This window comes from Bos mutus, chromosome 3, assembly GCF_027580195.1.
Source record: "Bos mutus isolate GX-2022 chromosome 3, NWIPB_WYAK_1.1, whole genome shotgun sequence".
In the NCBI taxonomy this organism is placed as follows: domain Eukaryota; kingdom Metazoa; phylum Chordata; class Mammalia; order Artiodactyla; family Bovidae; genus Bos; species Bos mutus.
Genome location: NC_091619.1, coordinates 96952314 through 96968378, shown reverse-complemented (window position 1 = coordinate 96968378; position 16065 = coordinate 96952314). Strand labels below are relative to the sequence as shown.

The following is a 16065-nucleotide window of genomic DNA, read 5'->3' as shown; positions in this document are numbered from 1 at the left end:
TTAAAAAAAAAAAGGACCCCCTGGGGGACTGTTCAATGGGTATAAAGTAGTTATGCAGGATGAATAAGTTCTAAAGATCTGCTGCACAACACAGTACCTATAGTGAACGACATTGTGCTTTAGGTAGATCTTGTTAAGTATTCTTACCCCAATAAAAAAATAAAAGAAGCTTCATTCGAAAATAAATAGTTTTAGCAAAACATAAACAAAAGTTGAAATCGATTAAGTTTTTAAGCAATTCAACACTACTTTTCATGAACATCAAAACAGAGAATATTTATCAGGCCATGAATTAATCCTTCCTCAGCTCCACCACTGAGTAGCAGTATGACTTTGGGCAAGTTACTGTTCTGTCTCAGGGTTATCTGTAAAATGAAGATTAAAAAAAAAACCTATCTCATTGTTTTGTGATGATGATTAAATATGTTAATATATGTAAAGCACTTAAGACAGGCCCTGGAACTGAATAAATGTTAAATATAAAATACATTTGTTCCAAGAAACTTGCAAGATACACCTACACATGCATACGTATGGAGACACATAAATATAGATATTATAAGGACATACAGATAAGCAGATTAGAAATCATCTAAGATACAAATGAGCTTTCGGTATAACGGTAGTTATCAAACCTGTTTGTATCATGGCCCACACCAAAAATATTAATATTTAAATATTAGAGGAAACAGGAGTGGATTTGTAGGCATCTACACAGAACTTAGTGAAAACAATTATTCACATTCTCTTGCTATTGCCTATTTATGATGAAAAAACAAAATGCAGAACATTAGGGGGAAATTAAATGTTAAATTTCTTATCTGTCCTTGCTATTCTTTGGAACTCTGCATTCAGATGCTTATATCTTTCCTTTTCTCCCCTGCTTTTCACTTCTCTTCTTTTCACAGCTATTTGTAAGGCCTCCTCAGACAGCCATTTTGCTTTTTGCATTTCTTTTCCATGGGGATGGTCTTGATCCCTGTCTCCTGTACAATGTCACGAACTTCCGTCCATAGTTCATCAGGCACTCTGTCTATCAGATCTAGTCCCTTAAATCTATTTCTCACTTCCACTGTATAATCATAAGGGATTTGATTTAGGTCATACCTGAATGGTCTAGTGGTTTTCCTACTTTCTTCAATTTAAGTCTGAATTTGGCAATAAGGAGCTCATGATCTGAGCCACAGTCAGCTCCCAGTCTTGTTTTTGCTGACTGTATAGAGCTTCTCCATCTTTGGCTGCAAAGAATATAATCAATCTGATTTCGATGTTGACCATCTGGTGATGTCCATGTGTAGAGTTTTCTCTTGTGTTGTTGGAAGAGGGTGTTTGTTATGACCAGTGCATTCTCTTGGCAAAACTCTATTAGTCTTTGCCCTGCTTCATTCTGTATTCCAAGGCCAAATTTGCCTGTTATTCCAGGTGTTTCTTGACTTCCTACTTTTGCATTCCAGTCCCCTATAATGAAAAGGACATCTTTTTTGGGTGTTAGTTCTAAAAGGTCTTGTAGGTCTTCATAGAACCGTTCAACTTCAGCTTCTTCAGCATTACTGGTTGGGGCATAGACTTGGATTACTGTGATATTGAATGGTTTGCCTTAGAAACGAACAAAGATCATTCTGTCTTTTTGAGATTGCATCCAAGTACTGCATTTCGGACTCTTTTGTTGACCATGATGGCTACTCCATTTCTTTTGAGAGATTCCTGCCCACAGTAGTAGATGTAATGGTCATCAGAGTTAAATTCACCCATTCCAGTCCATTTTAGTTCACTGATTCCTAGAATGTCAACGTTCACTCTTGCCATCTCCTGTTTGACCACTTCCATTTTGCCTTGATTCATGGACCTAACATTCCAGGTTCCTATGCAATATTGCTCTTTACAGCATCGGACCTTGCTTCTATCACCAGTCACATCCACAACTGGGTATTGTTTTTGCTTTGGCTCCATCCCTTCATTCTTTCTGGAGTTATTTCTCCACTGATCTCCAGTAGCACATTGGGCACCTACCGACCTGGGGAGTTCCTCTTTCAGTGTCCTATCTTTTTGCCTTTTCATACTGTTCATGGGATTCTCAAGGCAAGAATACTGAAGTGGTTTGCCATTCCCTTCTCCAGTGGACCACATTCTGTCAGACCTCTCCACCATGACCCGTCTTGGGTGGCCCCACATGGCATGGCTTAGTTTCATTGAGTTAGACAAGGCTGTGGTCCATATGATCAGATTGACTAGCTTTCTGTGATTATAGTTTCAGTGTGTCTGCCCTCTGATGCCCTCTCGCAACACCTACCATCTTACTTGGGTTTCTCTTACCTTGGACGTGGGGTATCTCTTCACGGCTGCTCCAGCAAAGTGCAGCCGCTGCTCCTTACCTTTGACGAGCTCGCCCCTCCTGACCAAGAATGTGGAGTAGCCCCTCTTGGCCCCCGGGGGCCCATGCAGCCACTGCTCCTTTGATGAGGGGTTGCTCCTCTCGGCCACAGCCTCTGACCTTGGGCATGGGGTAGCTCCTCTTGGCCGCCGCCCCTGACTTCGGACATGGGGTAGCTCCTCTTGGCTGCTCCTGCCCCGTCGCAGCCTGGCGCTCTTGGTCGCCGCCCCTGACCTTGGGCTTGGGGTAGCTCCTCTCCGCACGCTTCTGCATGGTCCATCACAGCCGCCGCACCCCATGGAAAAGAAATGCAAAAAAGCAAAATGGCTGTCTGCGGAGGCCTTACGAATAGCTGTGAAAAGAAGAGAAGCGGAAAGCAAAGGAGAAAAGGAAAGATATAAGCATCTGAATGCAGAGTTCCAAAGAATAGCAAGGAGAGATCAGAAAGCCTTCCTCAGTGATCAATGCAAAGAAATACAGGAAAACAACAGAATGGGAAAGACTAGAGAGCTCTTCAAGAAAATTAGAGATACTAAGGGAACATTTCATGCAAAGATGGGCTCAATAAAGGACAGAAATGGTATGGGCCTAAAGAAGCAGAAGATATTAAGAAGAGGTGGCAAGAATATACAGAAGAACTGTACAAAAAAAAAATCTTCACAACCCAGATAATCATGATGGTGTGATCACTGACCTAGAGCAAGACATCCTGGAATGTGAAGTCAAGTGGGCCTTAGAGAGCATCACTACGAACAAAGCTAGTGGAGGTGATGGAATTCCAGTTGAGCTATTTCAAATCCTGAAAGATGATGCTGTGAAAGTGCTGCACTCAATATGCCAGCAAATTTGGAAAACTCAGCAGTGGCCACAGGACTGGAAAAGGTCAGTTTTCATTCTAATCCCAAAGAAAGGCAATGCCAAAGAATGCTCAAACTACCACACACTTGCACTCATCTCACACGCTAGTAAAGTAATGCTTAAAATTCTCCAAGCCAGGCTTCAGCAATATGTGAACCATGAACTTCCTGATGTTCAAGCTGGTTTTAGAAAAGGCAGAGGAACCAGAGATCAAATTGCCAACATCCGCTGGATCAGTGAAAAAGCAAGAGAGTTACAGAAAAACATCTATTTCTGCTTTATTGACTATGCCAAAGCATTTGACTGTGTGGATCACAATAAACTGTGGAAAATTCTGAAAGAGATGGGAATACCAGACCACCTGACCTGCCTCTTGAGAAACCTGTATGCAGGTCAGGAAGCAATAGTTAGAACTGGACATGGAACAACAGACTGGCTCCAAATAGGAAAAGGAGTACGTCAAGGCCATATATTGTTACCCTGTTTATTTAACTTATATGCAGAGTACATCACGAGAAACGCTGGGCTGGATGATGCACAAGCTGGAACCAAGATTGCCGGGAGAAATATCAATAACCTCAGATATACAGATGATACCACCCTTATGGCAGAAAGTGAAGAGGAACTCAAAAGCCTCTTGATGAAAGTGAAAGAGGAGACTGAAAAAGTTGGCTTAAACCTCAATATTCAGAAAACGAAGATCATGGCATCTGGTCCCATCCTTTCATGGGAAATAGATGGGGAAACAGTGAAAACAGTGTCAGACTTTATTTTTTTGGGCTCCAAAATCACTGTAGATTGTGCTTGCAGCCATGAAGTTAAAAGATGCTTACGCCTTGGAAAGAAAGTTATGACCAACCTAGATAGCATATTCAAAAACAGAGACATTACTGTGCCAACAAAGGTCCATCTAGTCAAGGCTATAGTTTTTCCAGTGGTCATGTATGGATGTGAGAGTTGGACTGTGAAGAAAGCTGAGCGCCGAAGAATTGATGCTTTTGAACTGTGGTGTTGGAGAAGACTCTTGAGAGTCCCTTGGACTGCAAGGAGATCCAACCAGTCCATCCTAAAGGAGATCAGCCCTAGGTGTTCTTTGGAGGGAATGATGCTAAAGCTGAAACTCCAGTACTTTGGCCACCTCATGTGAAGAGTTGACTCATTGGAAAAGACTCTGATGCTGGGAGGGATTGGGGGCAGGAGGATAAGGGGACAACAGAGGATGAGATGGCTGGATGGCATCACCGACTCGATGGACATGAGTTTGGGTAAACTCTGGGAGTTGGTGATGGACAGGGAGGCCTGGCGTGCTGCGATTCATGGGGTCGCAAAGAATTGGACATGACTGAGTGACTGAACTGAACTGAACTGAAATGTTAAATTGGTCAAAAATAAAAACTTTTCAAAATTTTCCATTAGTCAAATTTATTTATATTTTCTTTTACTGCATCTAGATCTTGAGCAATAGTTTAAAATCTTCCCCTATTCCAGAATACCTCAATTATGGCACTAATGACATTTGCTGCTGCTGTTGCTGCTAAGTTTCTTCAGTCGTGTCTGACTCTGTGCAACCCCATAGATGGCAGCCCACCAGGCTCCCCCATCCCTGGGATTCTCCAGGCAAGAACACTGGAGTGGGTTGCCATTTCCTTCTCCAATGCATGAAAGTGAAAAAATAAAGTGAAGTCACTCAGTCGTGTCTGACTCCTAGCGACCCCATGGACTGCAGCCCTCCAGGCCCCTCCGTCCATGGGATTTTCCAGGCAAGAGTACTGGAGAGTGGGGTGCCCTTGCCTTCTCCATGGGGCTAGCTAAATCTTTGTTATCCAGACAGTGAGGAGCTGTCCAGTGCATTGTAGGATGTTTAGCTGTTTCCCTGACATAAACCCACTTGATGATAGTAGGACTCATGACAGAGTTGCTTTAATATTTCCAAATGATTATCCAATTGTCCTATCACCATTTATTAAAAAGTTCCATCTTTTCCAGTCAGTTTGAGGTAACCACTTTTATCATATTCTAATGTACTTGGACCTATTTCTTCACTTTCTTTTCTATCCTTGGTCTATCTATTTGTGTGCTAAATCACACTGAATCAATTGAAGAGACTTTGTAGTATTTTTTTTTAATTAATAAGGTATTTTTCAGGGGGTTTTAGGCTTATAGAAAAATTGAGCAGAAAACACAGAGTTCCCATATATTGCTACTTCTTCACCACCCCCTATATACGTACTTTCCCTTATTAACATCTTGTATAAGTATGGTGTATTTCTTATAATGGGTGAGCCATTATTATTTTACATACTGCTGCTGCTAAGTCACTTCAGTCGTGTCCGACTCTGTGTGACCCCATAGATGGTAGCCCACCAGGCTCCCCAGTCCCTGGGATTCTCCAGGCAAGAACACTGGAGTGGATTGCCATTTCCTTCTCCAACGCATGAAAGTGAAAAGTGAAAGTGAAGTCGCTCAGTCGTGTACAACCCTTAGCATGGACTGCAGCCTACCAGGCTCCTCCATCCATGGGATTTTCCAGGCAAGAGTACTGGAGCGGTGTGCCATTGCCCTCTCCAAATCATTTTACATACATATTTATTTATTGTATTTATTTATTTTTGGCTGCACTGAGTCTTCACTGCTGCACATGGGCTTTCTCTAGTTGTGGCCAGCAGGGGCTACTCTCTACTTGTGCTTCGTGGGCTTCTCATTGCAGTGGCTTCTCTTGTTGAGAAACACAAGATCTAAGCACATGGGCTTCAGTAATTGTGGCTGGTGGTCTCCAGAGCACAGGGTCAGTGGTTGTGCCACATGGGCTTAGTTGGCCTCTGGCATGTGGGATTTTTCTGGACCAGTGGTGTCCCCTGTGTTGCAAGGCAGATTCTTAACCACTGGGCCACCAGGGAAGCCCTCTTGAGCCATTATTATTAACTAAAGTCCATAGTGTAGGGTTCACTCTTCATGGGTACACTCTCTGGATTTTGACAAATATGTAATGATATGTTTCCACCATCACAGTCTCATACAGCATAGTTTCACTGCCCTTAAACCTCCCCTGTGCTTCACCTACTTAGCCCTCCTTCCTTTGTGCCACACCCCTGGCAACCACTAATTTTTTTACTGTCTCTATAGTTTGGCCTCTTCCATGTCATTAACTGGAATCATACTATATGTAACCTTTTTAGATTGGTTTTTTTCACTTAGCAATATGCATTTAAAGTTCTTCCATGTATTTTCATGGCTTGATAGTGCATTTATTTTTATTGTTCAATTCTATTTTATTGTATAAGAGCTTCTCTTTTGGCTCAGCTGATAAAGAATCCACCTCTAATGCGGGAGACCTGAGTTCGATCCCTGGGTTAGGAAGATCCCTGGAGAAGGGAAAGGCTACCCACTCCAGTATTCTGCCCTGGAGAATTCCATGGACTGTGAAGTCCATGGGGTTTCAAAGAGTCGGACACAACTGAGCGACTTTCACTTTCACTTATGTGTAAGTGAAACACATACACTTAACAAACTGTTAAGTGTATCACAGTTTGTTTACCAATTGAAGGCAAACAATAGTTTGCTTAGTTGCTTTCAAAAAGCAAAGTTTCGACAATTTTGAATAAAGTCTCTATAAACATTTGTGCACAGGTTTTTGTATGAACTTAAGTTTTCAGCTCCTTTGGGTAAATACCAAGGAGGATGATTAGAGATGGCATGGTAAGGATAAGTTTAGCTTTGTAAGAATCCACCAAATTATCCTCCAAAATGTTCCCTTTATTGTAATGTCTTTATTTGGTTTTGATACCCACCAGCGTTCTTGGTCTTCCCCAGTCAATAGAAATTGACTGGAAGCCAGACAAGAAATTCAGTCAAGCCTTCATTGGGGCTCCAGGAGGGAGCAGAAACAAGTGACAAGCTCCCTGGTTTGGGCCCCAAGGCGGGTGGCTGAGCTTGCTTCTTACGTGGGGTGACGATAGGAGTGTGTCCAGGGGTCTGGTTGGAAGGGCGGTTTAGGTGGTTTGCCCATCCTTTGTGTTGTTGAGTGCAGGGAGCCCTGCGGAACACCCTGCTTTTTCTCCTGACACCCAGTTTTTGCTCCAGGTCCTTCAGAAACAGCAGATGGGTTTTGGTTTTGGTTTGTCTATTTTATGTCTTTTGGTCTAGAGTTTGCCCTAACTGCACATGCACACAATAATTTTTAGTCCCATATAGTTTCTTTGTATACTGTAGCTTGAGAAGAGATGTGTCCAGGTACAAGCTTTTCAGCACTGCAACAAAGGGTCCCAGATTCCAGGCCTGTCTCAGTTCAGGAGTGAGAATAATGGCTGGTCTCATAAAATAAGTCAGGAAGTACTCCCTTTGTGTCTATTTTTCTGGAAGAGATTGTAGAGAATTGGCAGGATTTCTTTCCTAAATGTTTGATAGAAATCACCAAGGAAATCAACCAAGTCTGGTCCATTCTGGTTTGGAAGGTTATTAATTATTGACTCAAACTGTTTTATAAATAGAGGTCTATTCAGATTAGCTACTTCTCTTTTGACTTTTGGTAGGTTGTGTCTTTCAGGAAATTGACCCATTTCAACTAGGTTATCAAATTGTAAGCATGGAGTTGTTCATAATATTTCCTTATTCTCTTTTTAATATCCATAGGATCAGAAGTGATGGTTCCTCTTATACCTAATAATAGCAATTTTGTCTTTTCTCTTTTTTCTTTAGTTAACCTGGCTAGAGATTTATCAACTTTATTGATCTTTTCTAAGAACCAACTTTTGATTTCATTGATTTTGTCTCTTTATTTCTTATTTCAGTTTTATTGCTTTCTGCTCAGATTTTTATTATTTCTTTTCCTTTAGTTAATTTGGACTTAATTTTTTTCTTCTTTTCCTGTTTCCCAAGGGAGAAGCTTAGATTATTGATTTTAGATCTTTCTTCTTTTCTGATAATTCTTTTAATGCTATAAATTTCCCTTTAAGCACTGCTTTCACTGTATCTCACAATTTTGATTAATTGTATTTGAATTTTCATTAATTCAAAATATTTTTAAAGTTGAGACTACTTCTATGACTCATGTGTTATTTAGAAGTGTGTAGTTTACTTGCCAAATAATTTGGAGTTTTCCAATTATCTTTCTATTACTGATTTCTATTTCACTGTGGTTTGAAAGCATACATCCTATGAGTTCTATTTTTTAAAGTCTAGATTATGGTGTATGGCCCTAAGTATGGTCTGTGTTGGTCAGTGTTCTCATGTTGAATGAGATATTTTATAGTTGTCAAATAGATCCAGTTGATTGATGATATTGTTCAGTTCAACTATATCCTTGCTTGTTTTCTGCTTGCTGGATCTGTCCATCATGATAGAGGGATATTGAAGTCTCTAACTATGATAGTAGATTTATTTATTTCTTCTTGAGTCCCATTACTTTTTGGCTCATGCATTTTGAGACTCCTTTGTTAGGCACATGCACATTAAAGATCATTGTCTTCTTGGATAATTGACCCCTTTGTCATTATGTAATGCTCTTCTTTATCCCTAATATTTTCTTTTCTCTGAAATCTCTTCTGTTTGAAACTAATATTGCTTCTCCAGCTTTCTTTTGATTAGTTAGCATGGTATATCTTTCTCTGTCCCTTTACTTATAATCTATGTATATCTTTATATATTTAAGGAGGGCTTGTAGACAACGTACAGTTGGATCTTGTTTTTTAGGTGCATTCTGACCTTCTTTGTCTTTTAATTGGTGTAGTAAACCATTGATGTTTAAAGTGATTGTTGATATTTGTTGTTCAGTCACTCAGTCGTGCCCGACTCTTTGCACATGGACTCCATGGACTCCAGCACGCCAGGCTTCCCTGTCCTTCACCATCTCCCTGAGCTTGCTCAAATTCATGTGCATTGAGTCGGTGATGCCATCCAACTATCTTGTCCTCTGTCATCCCTTCTCCTCTTGCCTTCAGTCTTTCCCAGCATCGGGGTCTTTTCTAATGAGTTGGCTCTTCGCATTAGGTGGCCAAAGTATTGGAGCTTCGACTTCAGCATCAGTCCTTCCAGTGAATATTCAGGATTGATTTCATTTAGGATTGCCTAGTTTGATCTCCTTGCAGTCCAAGGGACTCTCAATAGTCTTCAACAACACCACAGTTCAAAAACACAAATTCTTTGGCACTCAACCTTCTTTATGGTCCAATTCTCACATCCATACATGACTACTGGAAAAAACATAGCTTTGACTATACGGGTCTTTGTTGGCAAAGTAATGTCTCTGCTTTTTAACATGCTGTCTAGGTTTGTCATAGCTTTTCTTCCAAGGAGCAAGTGTCTTTCAATTTCATGGCTGCAGTCACCATCTGCATTGATTTTGGAGCTCAAGAAAATAAAGTCTGTCACTGTTTCCATTATTTCCCCATCTGTTTGCCATGAAGTGATGGAACTGGATGCCATGATCTTAGTTTTTTGAATGTTGAATTTTAAGCCAGGTTTTTCCCTCCCTACTCCTCCTATTTTTAGTAGCATTATTTTCACTTTTAATGCTTATGTGTTACTATTCTGTCCACATCTTTATCCTTATTTTATTCTGTTATCTAGAATTAAGTCTTTGAAAGGCACACCTCAGTTATTTTAATGAAGTTTTTCCAGTAATTTCTTGGTTGGATGAAACTCATCCACTATAGATTCCTCAGTAAGGGCTTTATGAGCAAAGCATTTTCTGAGTTCATATAAGTTTATAACAGTTTTTTGGTAGACTTGATACATGAAGGATAGTTTTGCTGGATAAAAATTTTGCCTCACACTTTGTTTCCTTGAGTTTTCCTAATACTCTAACCTTGCCTTGATTTTTTTTTTATTGTTCTCGAGAAGTATGATGCTAGCTTAATTCATCATCATTAAAATTCATTTGATATTTTTGTCTAGAATTTCTGAGAATTTCCTTTTCTCTGCCTTTAATGTCAAGTAGTTTTATTAGGATATATATATATATATATAGGAATTGGTTATTCTGTTGCAATTTTTCCAGACATAGTATGAGCCCTTTAATATGTAGATTTAATTTTTCTCTTATTTCCAGACAGTTTTCTTGGATTATAATTTTAAACATTCTATCCAATATTTTTTTCCTTTCAGCCCCTTCAGTTATATATAGGTTGGCATTTATTTGCTGGTCTTTTTCTTTTCATTCCATTTCATGTGATAATTTTTCCATGAAAATGAGACATTAGACTGAGAAAGAAAAGAATGATTGGTTACTTGCACCTACATTTTTAATTTTTTAATTATATTGCCTACTTAGTTATATAAAGTATATTTTCATCTGTTGTGTTTGCCTTTGGAACTTTGAACAAAAGTTGTCATTTGATGGGAAAATACACATCTGCATAAATTAAGTGTTAGTCATGTCCGACTCTTTGTGACCCCATGGACTGTAGCCCACCAGGCTCCTCTGTCTATGGGATTCACCAGGCAAGAATACTGGAGTGGGTAGCCGTTCCCTTCTCCAGAGGGGGGATATTCCTGACCCAGTGATTGAACCTGGGTCTCCTGCATTGCAGATGGATTCTTTACCATCTGAGTCACCAGGGAAGCCCCCCTGCATAAGTTAAATCTATTTAAATGTAATGAAGTCACTCTAACTTCAGGAAATTAGACAAGATTTGAAACTATCTGGGGGGTCATGGCTTTTTCTGTGATTTATTTTACTTTGATTGACTTTTCTGTCACTTTGGTAATGGGGAATATTTATTCTACCCTAGACAAGATAGTCAAGAATAGAAGGAATTCCCTCAAGGATGAGAATAAGCAGACTAACACTCAGAAGAGGAAATACCGGGACTTCCTGGATATTGTCCTTTCTGCTCAGGTAAGTCTTTCAAATTCTGAGCCTACTCATGTATCTAATTAATTGCGTGGGTAGTTAGAAGAGAGGGAGGAGGGAAGACAAAAAACAAAATCTTTCAAATTCTGAGCCTGCTTATGTATCTAGTTAATTGTGTGGGTAGTTAGATGAGTGGGAGGAGGGAAGACAAAAGCAAAACTGATCAACTAAATTTAACAGTACTTTTGAATTGATGGTTGGTGCTGCAGTTTGAGATTAAAAACTGAATTCTACAATTCTGTCACTAGAGGGAGTCAGATAAGACTAAATTTTTTACAAATTCAGCAGGATTTGGTGATTATCATAAAGATACATGGTAGTTCAGGGAAACACGGGAAAGTGAATCAGATTGAGCTGATAAACCAATGAGGAAGAGATGCTGAAAAGTCTGGATAAATCTGACAAAATGATTGCAGGAAGTTATTGCAGGGGCCTGCTTTTCTTATCTGTCTTTGGTTCTCCTTTATGCCCTGGGCAAAGCATGACTCAAACTATATATTTGTTAAACTGCATAAAAATGAAAACTCTTATTTGATAGCTAGTTTTTCCCCCTAAAACCATTGTTTTGACTGGGCTTCAAACATCTGTAAACTGACACTGCATAAAAGTATCTCTACTATTCTTTCTAGGCTGAAAATGATAGCTTCACAGATGCAGACCTGTGGTCCGAGGTGAACACATTCATGTTGGCAGGGCATGACTCTGTATCAGCAGGCATTTCCTGGCTCCTCTACCACCTAGCTCTGTACCCTGAGCATCAGGAGAAATGCCGGGAGGAGATCAGAGCCATCCTGGGGGATGGGTCTTCCATTACCTGGTAAGATCTGCATCTATAAACATTTCCTCCTTGTTTTCCTCCTGGGATTTTGCTTTATTCTTTCCTCTTGGTGATCATAGTGTTTCATATGCATACACACACACACATACACATACATATATATATGAGTAGAAGAGGCAGGTTACTATTGTTCTCTTTTTCTACAAGGCCCAAAATTATCCCTTTCTATTTTACACTCACTTATCGGTAAGTTTTCTATTTCATTGGTTTTTTAGTCAGTGTGTGTGTAAAAGGTCCTATTTCTTTCTTTCACTCAGGCCCTGGCGCTTTGGAAATGGGGATATGATCTCCCTAGATTTGCATCCACAGCTTGAATGGTAGGACTCCAGTGAGGCTGTGCTTCTGAAAGACCTGAGTGAACATCTGTGTTTCTAAGCCTCATGGAGACATTCTCTCCCATCCCCTTGTTCACTTCTCAGGATGGACTTTGGACTTAGAACAAAATAATAAACATACTCAGTCCACATGTGTTCAACTCAAGTACAGTGTGTACCACTGAAGTGCTGAAAGTGAAAATGAAAGTCGCTCAGTCCAGCTCTTTGCAACCCCATGGACTATACAGTCTATAGAATTCTCCAGCCCAGAATACTGGAGTGGGTAGCTGTTCTCTTCTCCAGGGGTTCTTCCCAGCCCAGGGATTGAACTCAAGTCTCCCACATTGCAGGCAGATTCTTTACCAGCTGAGCTACTAGGGCAGCTTTAAGTACTGAGCCACTATAAAAAGGTGCCAGATTTGATGTGGGTTCTGCCCTCAATGAGCTCATACTCTAGTACGGAAGACTGGTCTCCATATATATATATATATATATATATTTATTTTTTTTTTTTTTTTTTTTTTTTTTTAGCTACGCTAGGTCTTCTTCGGTATTCATGGACTTTCTGCAGAAGCAGGCAAGGGCTACTCTTCATTGTGCTGTGCTGACCCGGAAGTTGCTGCTCCCAGGCTCTAGAGTACTGGCTCAGTCGTTGTGACGCACATGGGCTTATGAAAACTTCCATATCCATGGCATATGGAATCTTCCTGAACCAGGGATCAAACCCGTGTCCCCTGCACTGGCAGGCAGATGCTCATCCACAGCACCACCAGGGAGGTCTGATCCCCATAGAGTTGATTGCAATATAACATAGTGAGGGTAAAAAGAGAGATACACATTAGTGGCCACAGAGATTTAGCATGGGAGGCCCAGGAAGACTTATTGGGAGATCTGACACGTAAGCTGCCTCTTACAGAATGGGTAGGAGTTAGTCAGGTGGAAAAATTCGACTCCATTTGGCTAGACTTTGAGCACATCTTTCTGTTCGTGAAGCCCAGGTTATAGATGTGCTCCTCAGATACACTGTTTGCAAGGAAAATGCAGCCATTGTATTTGTTTTGTTGATCAAAGAAAGAGATGCTAACAACCCAGCCCAGTGACTAGAGGGAAAATACCATGTTTCAAATGCAAAAGTCAGCTCAATTAGAACATTTGTAAAGGAAAATATGAATTTATATAGATATAGCAGAGCCGAAGAATTGATGCTTTTGAACTGTGGTGTTGGAGAAGACTCTTGAGAGTCCCTTGGGCTGCAAGCAGATCCAACCAGTCCATCCTAAAGGAGATCAGTCCTGGGTGTTCATTGGAAGGACTGATGTTGAAGCTGAAACTCCAATACTTTGGCCACCTGATGCGAAGAGCTGACTCATTTGAAAAGACACTGATGCGGGAAAAGATTGAGGGAAGGAGGAGAAGGGGATGACAGAGGATGAGATGGTTGGATGGCATCACCGACTCGATGGACATGGGTTTGGGTGGACTCCGGGAGTTGGTGATGGACAGGGAGGCCTGGTGTGCTGCAGTTCATGGGGTCACAGAGTCAGACACGACTGAGCAACTGAACTGAACTGAAGCAGAGATCTTACTTTTTATAACAAAACACTAGTCATTTCCTACGATAAGTCAAAGGTCTAATCTATATAGCACTAGATGCAGTGTTGACTAGTAAGTTTTTATTCATTCACTGAATTTAGAGACAGTGTATATCACCTCCCACACCAATATTAATCAGATATTTTAACTTCAATTAGGGTACATGTATATACACAATTCAAATATTGACTTTTCTTATTCCTGTTTGGCCCATGTGAAATGTCAAAACTATAAGGAAATCTTTGCCAGGTGATAAAACACGCTCTAGAGAATCTCTTCGCTACCATTTATGTTAATGAGAGAAATGGCAACCATATTATAGAGAATAAAAAATGGCCTTTCATTACATTTAATGAAATTTGTACAGAACAGTCCCCAAATTTATAATTCTAATAAAACCACACCGCAAAGAGCAAATTTCTGAAAAAGTTAGAAAGTTGTTCAACATCTCCATTTGCTTCCTTGTCAATCTATTTCTGCATTGGGTTAAAAGGCCTCTCATCTTTTCGCACCAGGGCTGAAATAGACAGCATTATTTTTCTTAAGTATGTAAAGTGCTAGGCTAAGCAGAATTCCTCTTCTTATTATGAGCTTGAGGAGGAAAGAGTTCAAAATTAAAATTTCACATTAACGAATGGCCAAAGCTTGCTAAACAATCAGAAAGACAAATAAAAATACCTGAGGCAAAAAGACCAAATGTATGCTGTCATTTTACTGAACCAACCTGACAATCTATGATCCAATAAAAACTTTACTCTTCTCCCGCTGATACTTGAAACTTGTGTGGGCAAGTCCTTTTCATCACTGGGGTGAAGCTCTGAGTGAATCTCATAGTGTTCCCATCCATTTAAATCACAAGAGCAGTCTCATTTCAATAATTAAGCTGTCTGGTCCAGTGTAATAATAAAAACTTCAAATTGTTATCCACTTGGAGCATCTCCATCTATTCCAATTCAGTACTTCTCTGGGTCTGGAAGCCAGAGGTGGGTGAAGCAGTTGTCAGTTCAGTTCAGTTCAGTTGCTCAGTCATGTCTGACTCTTTGTGACCCCATGGACTGCAGCACACCAGGCCTCCCTGTCCGTCACCAATTCCCAGAACTTGCTCAAACTCATGTCCACTGAGTAAATGATGCCATCCAACCATCTGTCATCCACTTCTCCTCCTGCCTTCCATCTTTCCCAGCATCAGGGTCTTTTCCAATGAGTCAGTTCTTCGCATCAGGTGGCCAGAATAAAGGAGTTTCAGCTTCAGCATCAGTCCTTCCAATGAATATTCAGGACTGATTTTCTTTAGGATGGGCTGGTTGAATCTGCTTGCAGTCCAAGGGACTCTTAAGAGTCTTCTCCAATATCATAGTTCAAAAGCGTCAATTCTTCAGCATTCAGCTTTGTTTATAGTCCAACTCTCACATCCATACATGACTACTAGAAAAACCATAGCTTTGACTAGACGGACCTTTGTTGGCAAAGTAATGTCTCTGCTTTTGAATATGCTGTCTCGGTTGATCATAACTTTTCTTCCAAGAAGCAAGCATCTTTTAATTTCATGGCTGCAGTCACCCTCTACAGTCATTTTGGAGCCCAAGAAAATAAAGAGGGGGTTGTTGTTGGCTTCTGCTTACCAACCCTTCCAGAAATGGTCCCAGGAGGGAGAGAGGATGAGGAGAGGCAGCTGGTACTGTTGCCGTCCTGCCCTTTAAACTTGGTGCTTCCTTTTACTCTCAGTGAGGTTTCTGGAGATTCTCTCACTGGGACTTTATGATGATGATTCATGGGGCAAAGAAATTCCTGTCCTTAGAGTGTCCTTCAAGCTGGTTCAGAAGCTGTCCTTCTTGCTGGTTCACTGGCCCATAGGACTCACTGTAGGCTTCTTGCTTTGTCCCTGCTCCTTTCCCTGCCTCTCTGTCAATTGTGAATCATGGCCTTTCCTACTAGTTCTGTTCTTCCCAGCCTCTAAGGAGCACATGTCAGAACATCTTCTTTAATCCCCTCTTTGCTAAATATGAAGGGAACCCCCTCTCCAGCATTCTCCACAGCACTCCAGCATTCCAGCAGTTCTTTGGAAGGATCTTTTTTCCCTCTCAAAACTTGGAGGCCTCCTCTCTTCATTCCTTAGCCATTCCTTGATTTATATGATGAGCTAAATGTTGCAAAACGTTTTCAGGAATCTTCTCAGCAAATCCTTTACCAGTAGTTTAGTGCTTCACTTTATTATGAGGATATTTGGGGTTTTTTTCAAGTA

At 40.6% G+C, this 16065-nt stretch overlaps 1 protein-coding gene across 1 annotated transcript in view; it reads left to right on the top strand.

Annotated features, from left to right (window-relative positions):
- CYP4X1 (cytochrome P450 family 4 subfamily X member 1) overlaps positions 1-16065 on the top strand; it is a 49217-nt gene that overhangs the window by 28108 nt on the left and 5044 nt on the right. The window contains exons 7-8 of the mRNA XM_070364907.1: positions 10957-11063; positions 11708-11895. Coding sequence (XP_070221008.1) covers positions 10957-11063; positions 11708-11895 — 295 coding nt within the window. The remainder of the gene's footprint in view (positions 1-10956; positions 11064-11707; positions 11896-16065) is intronic.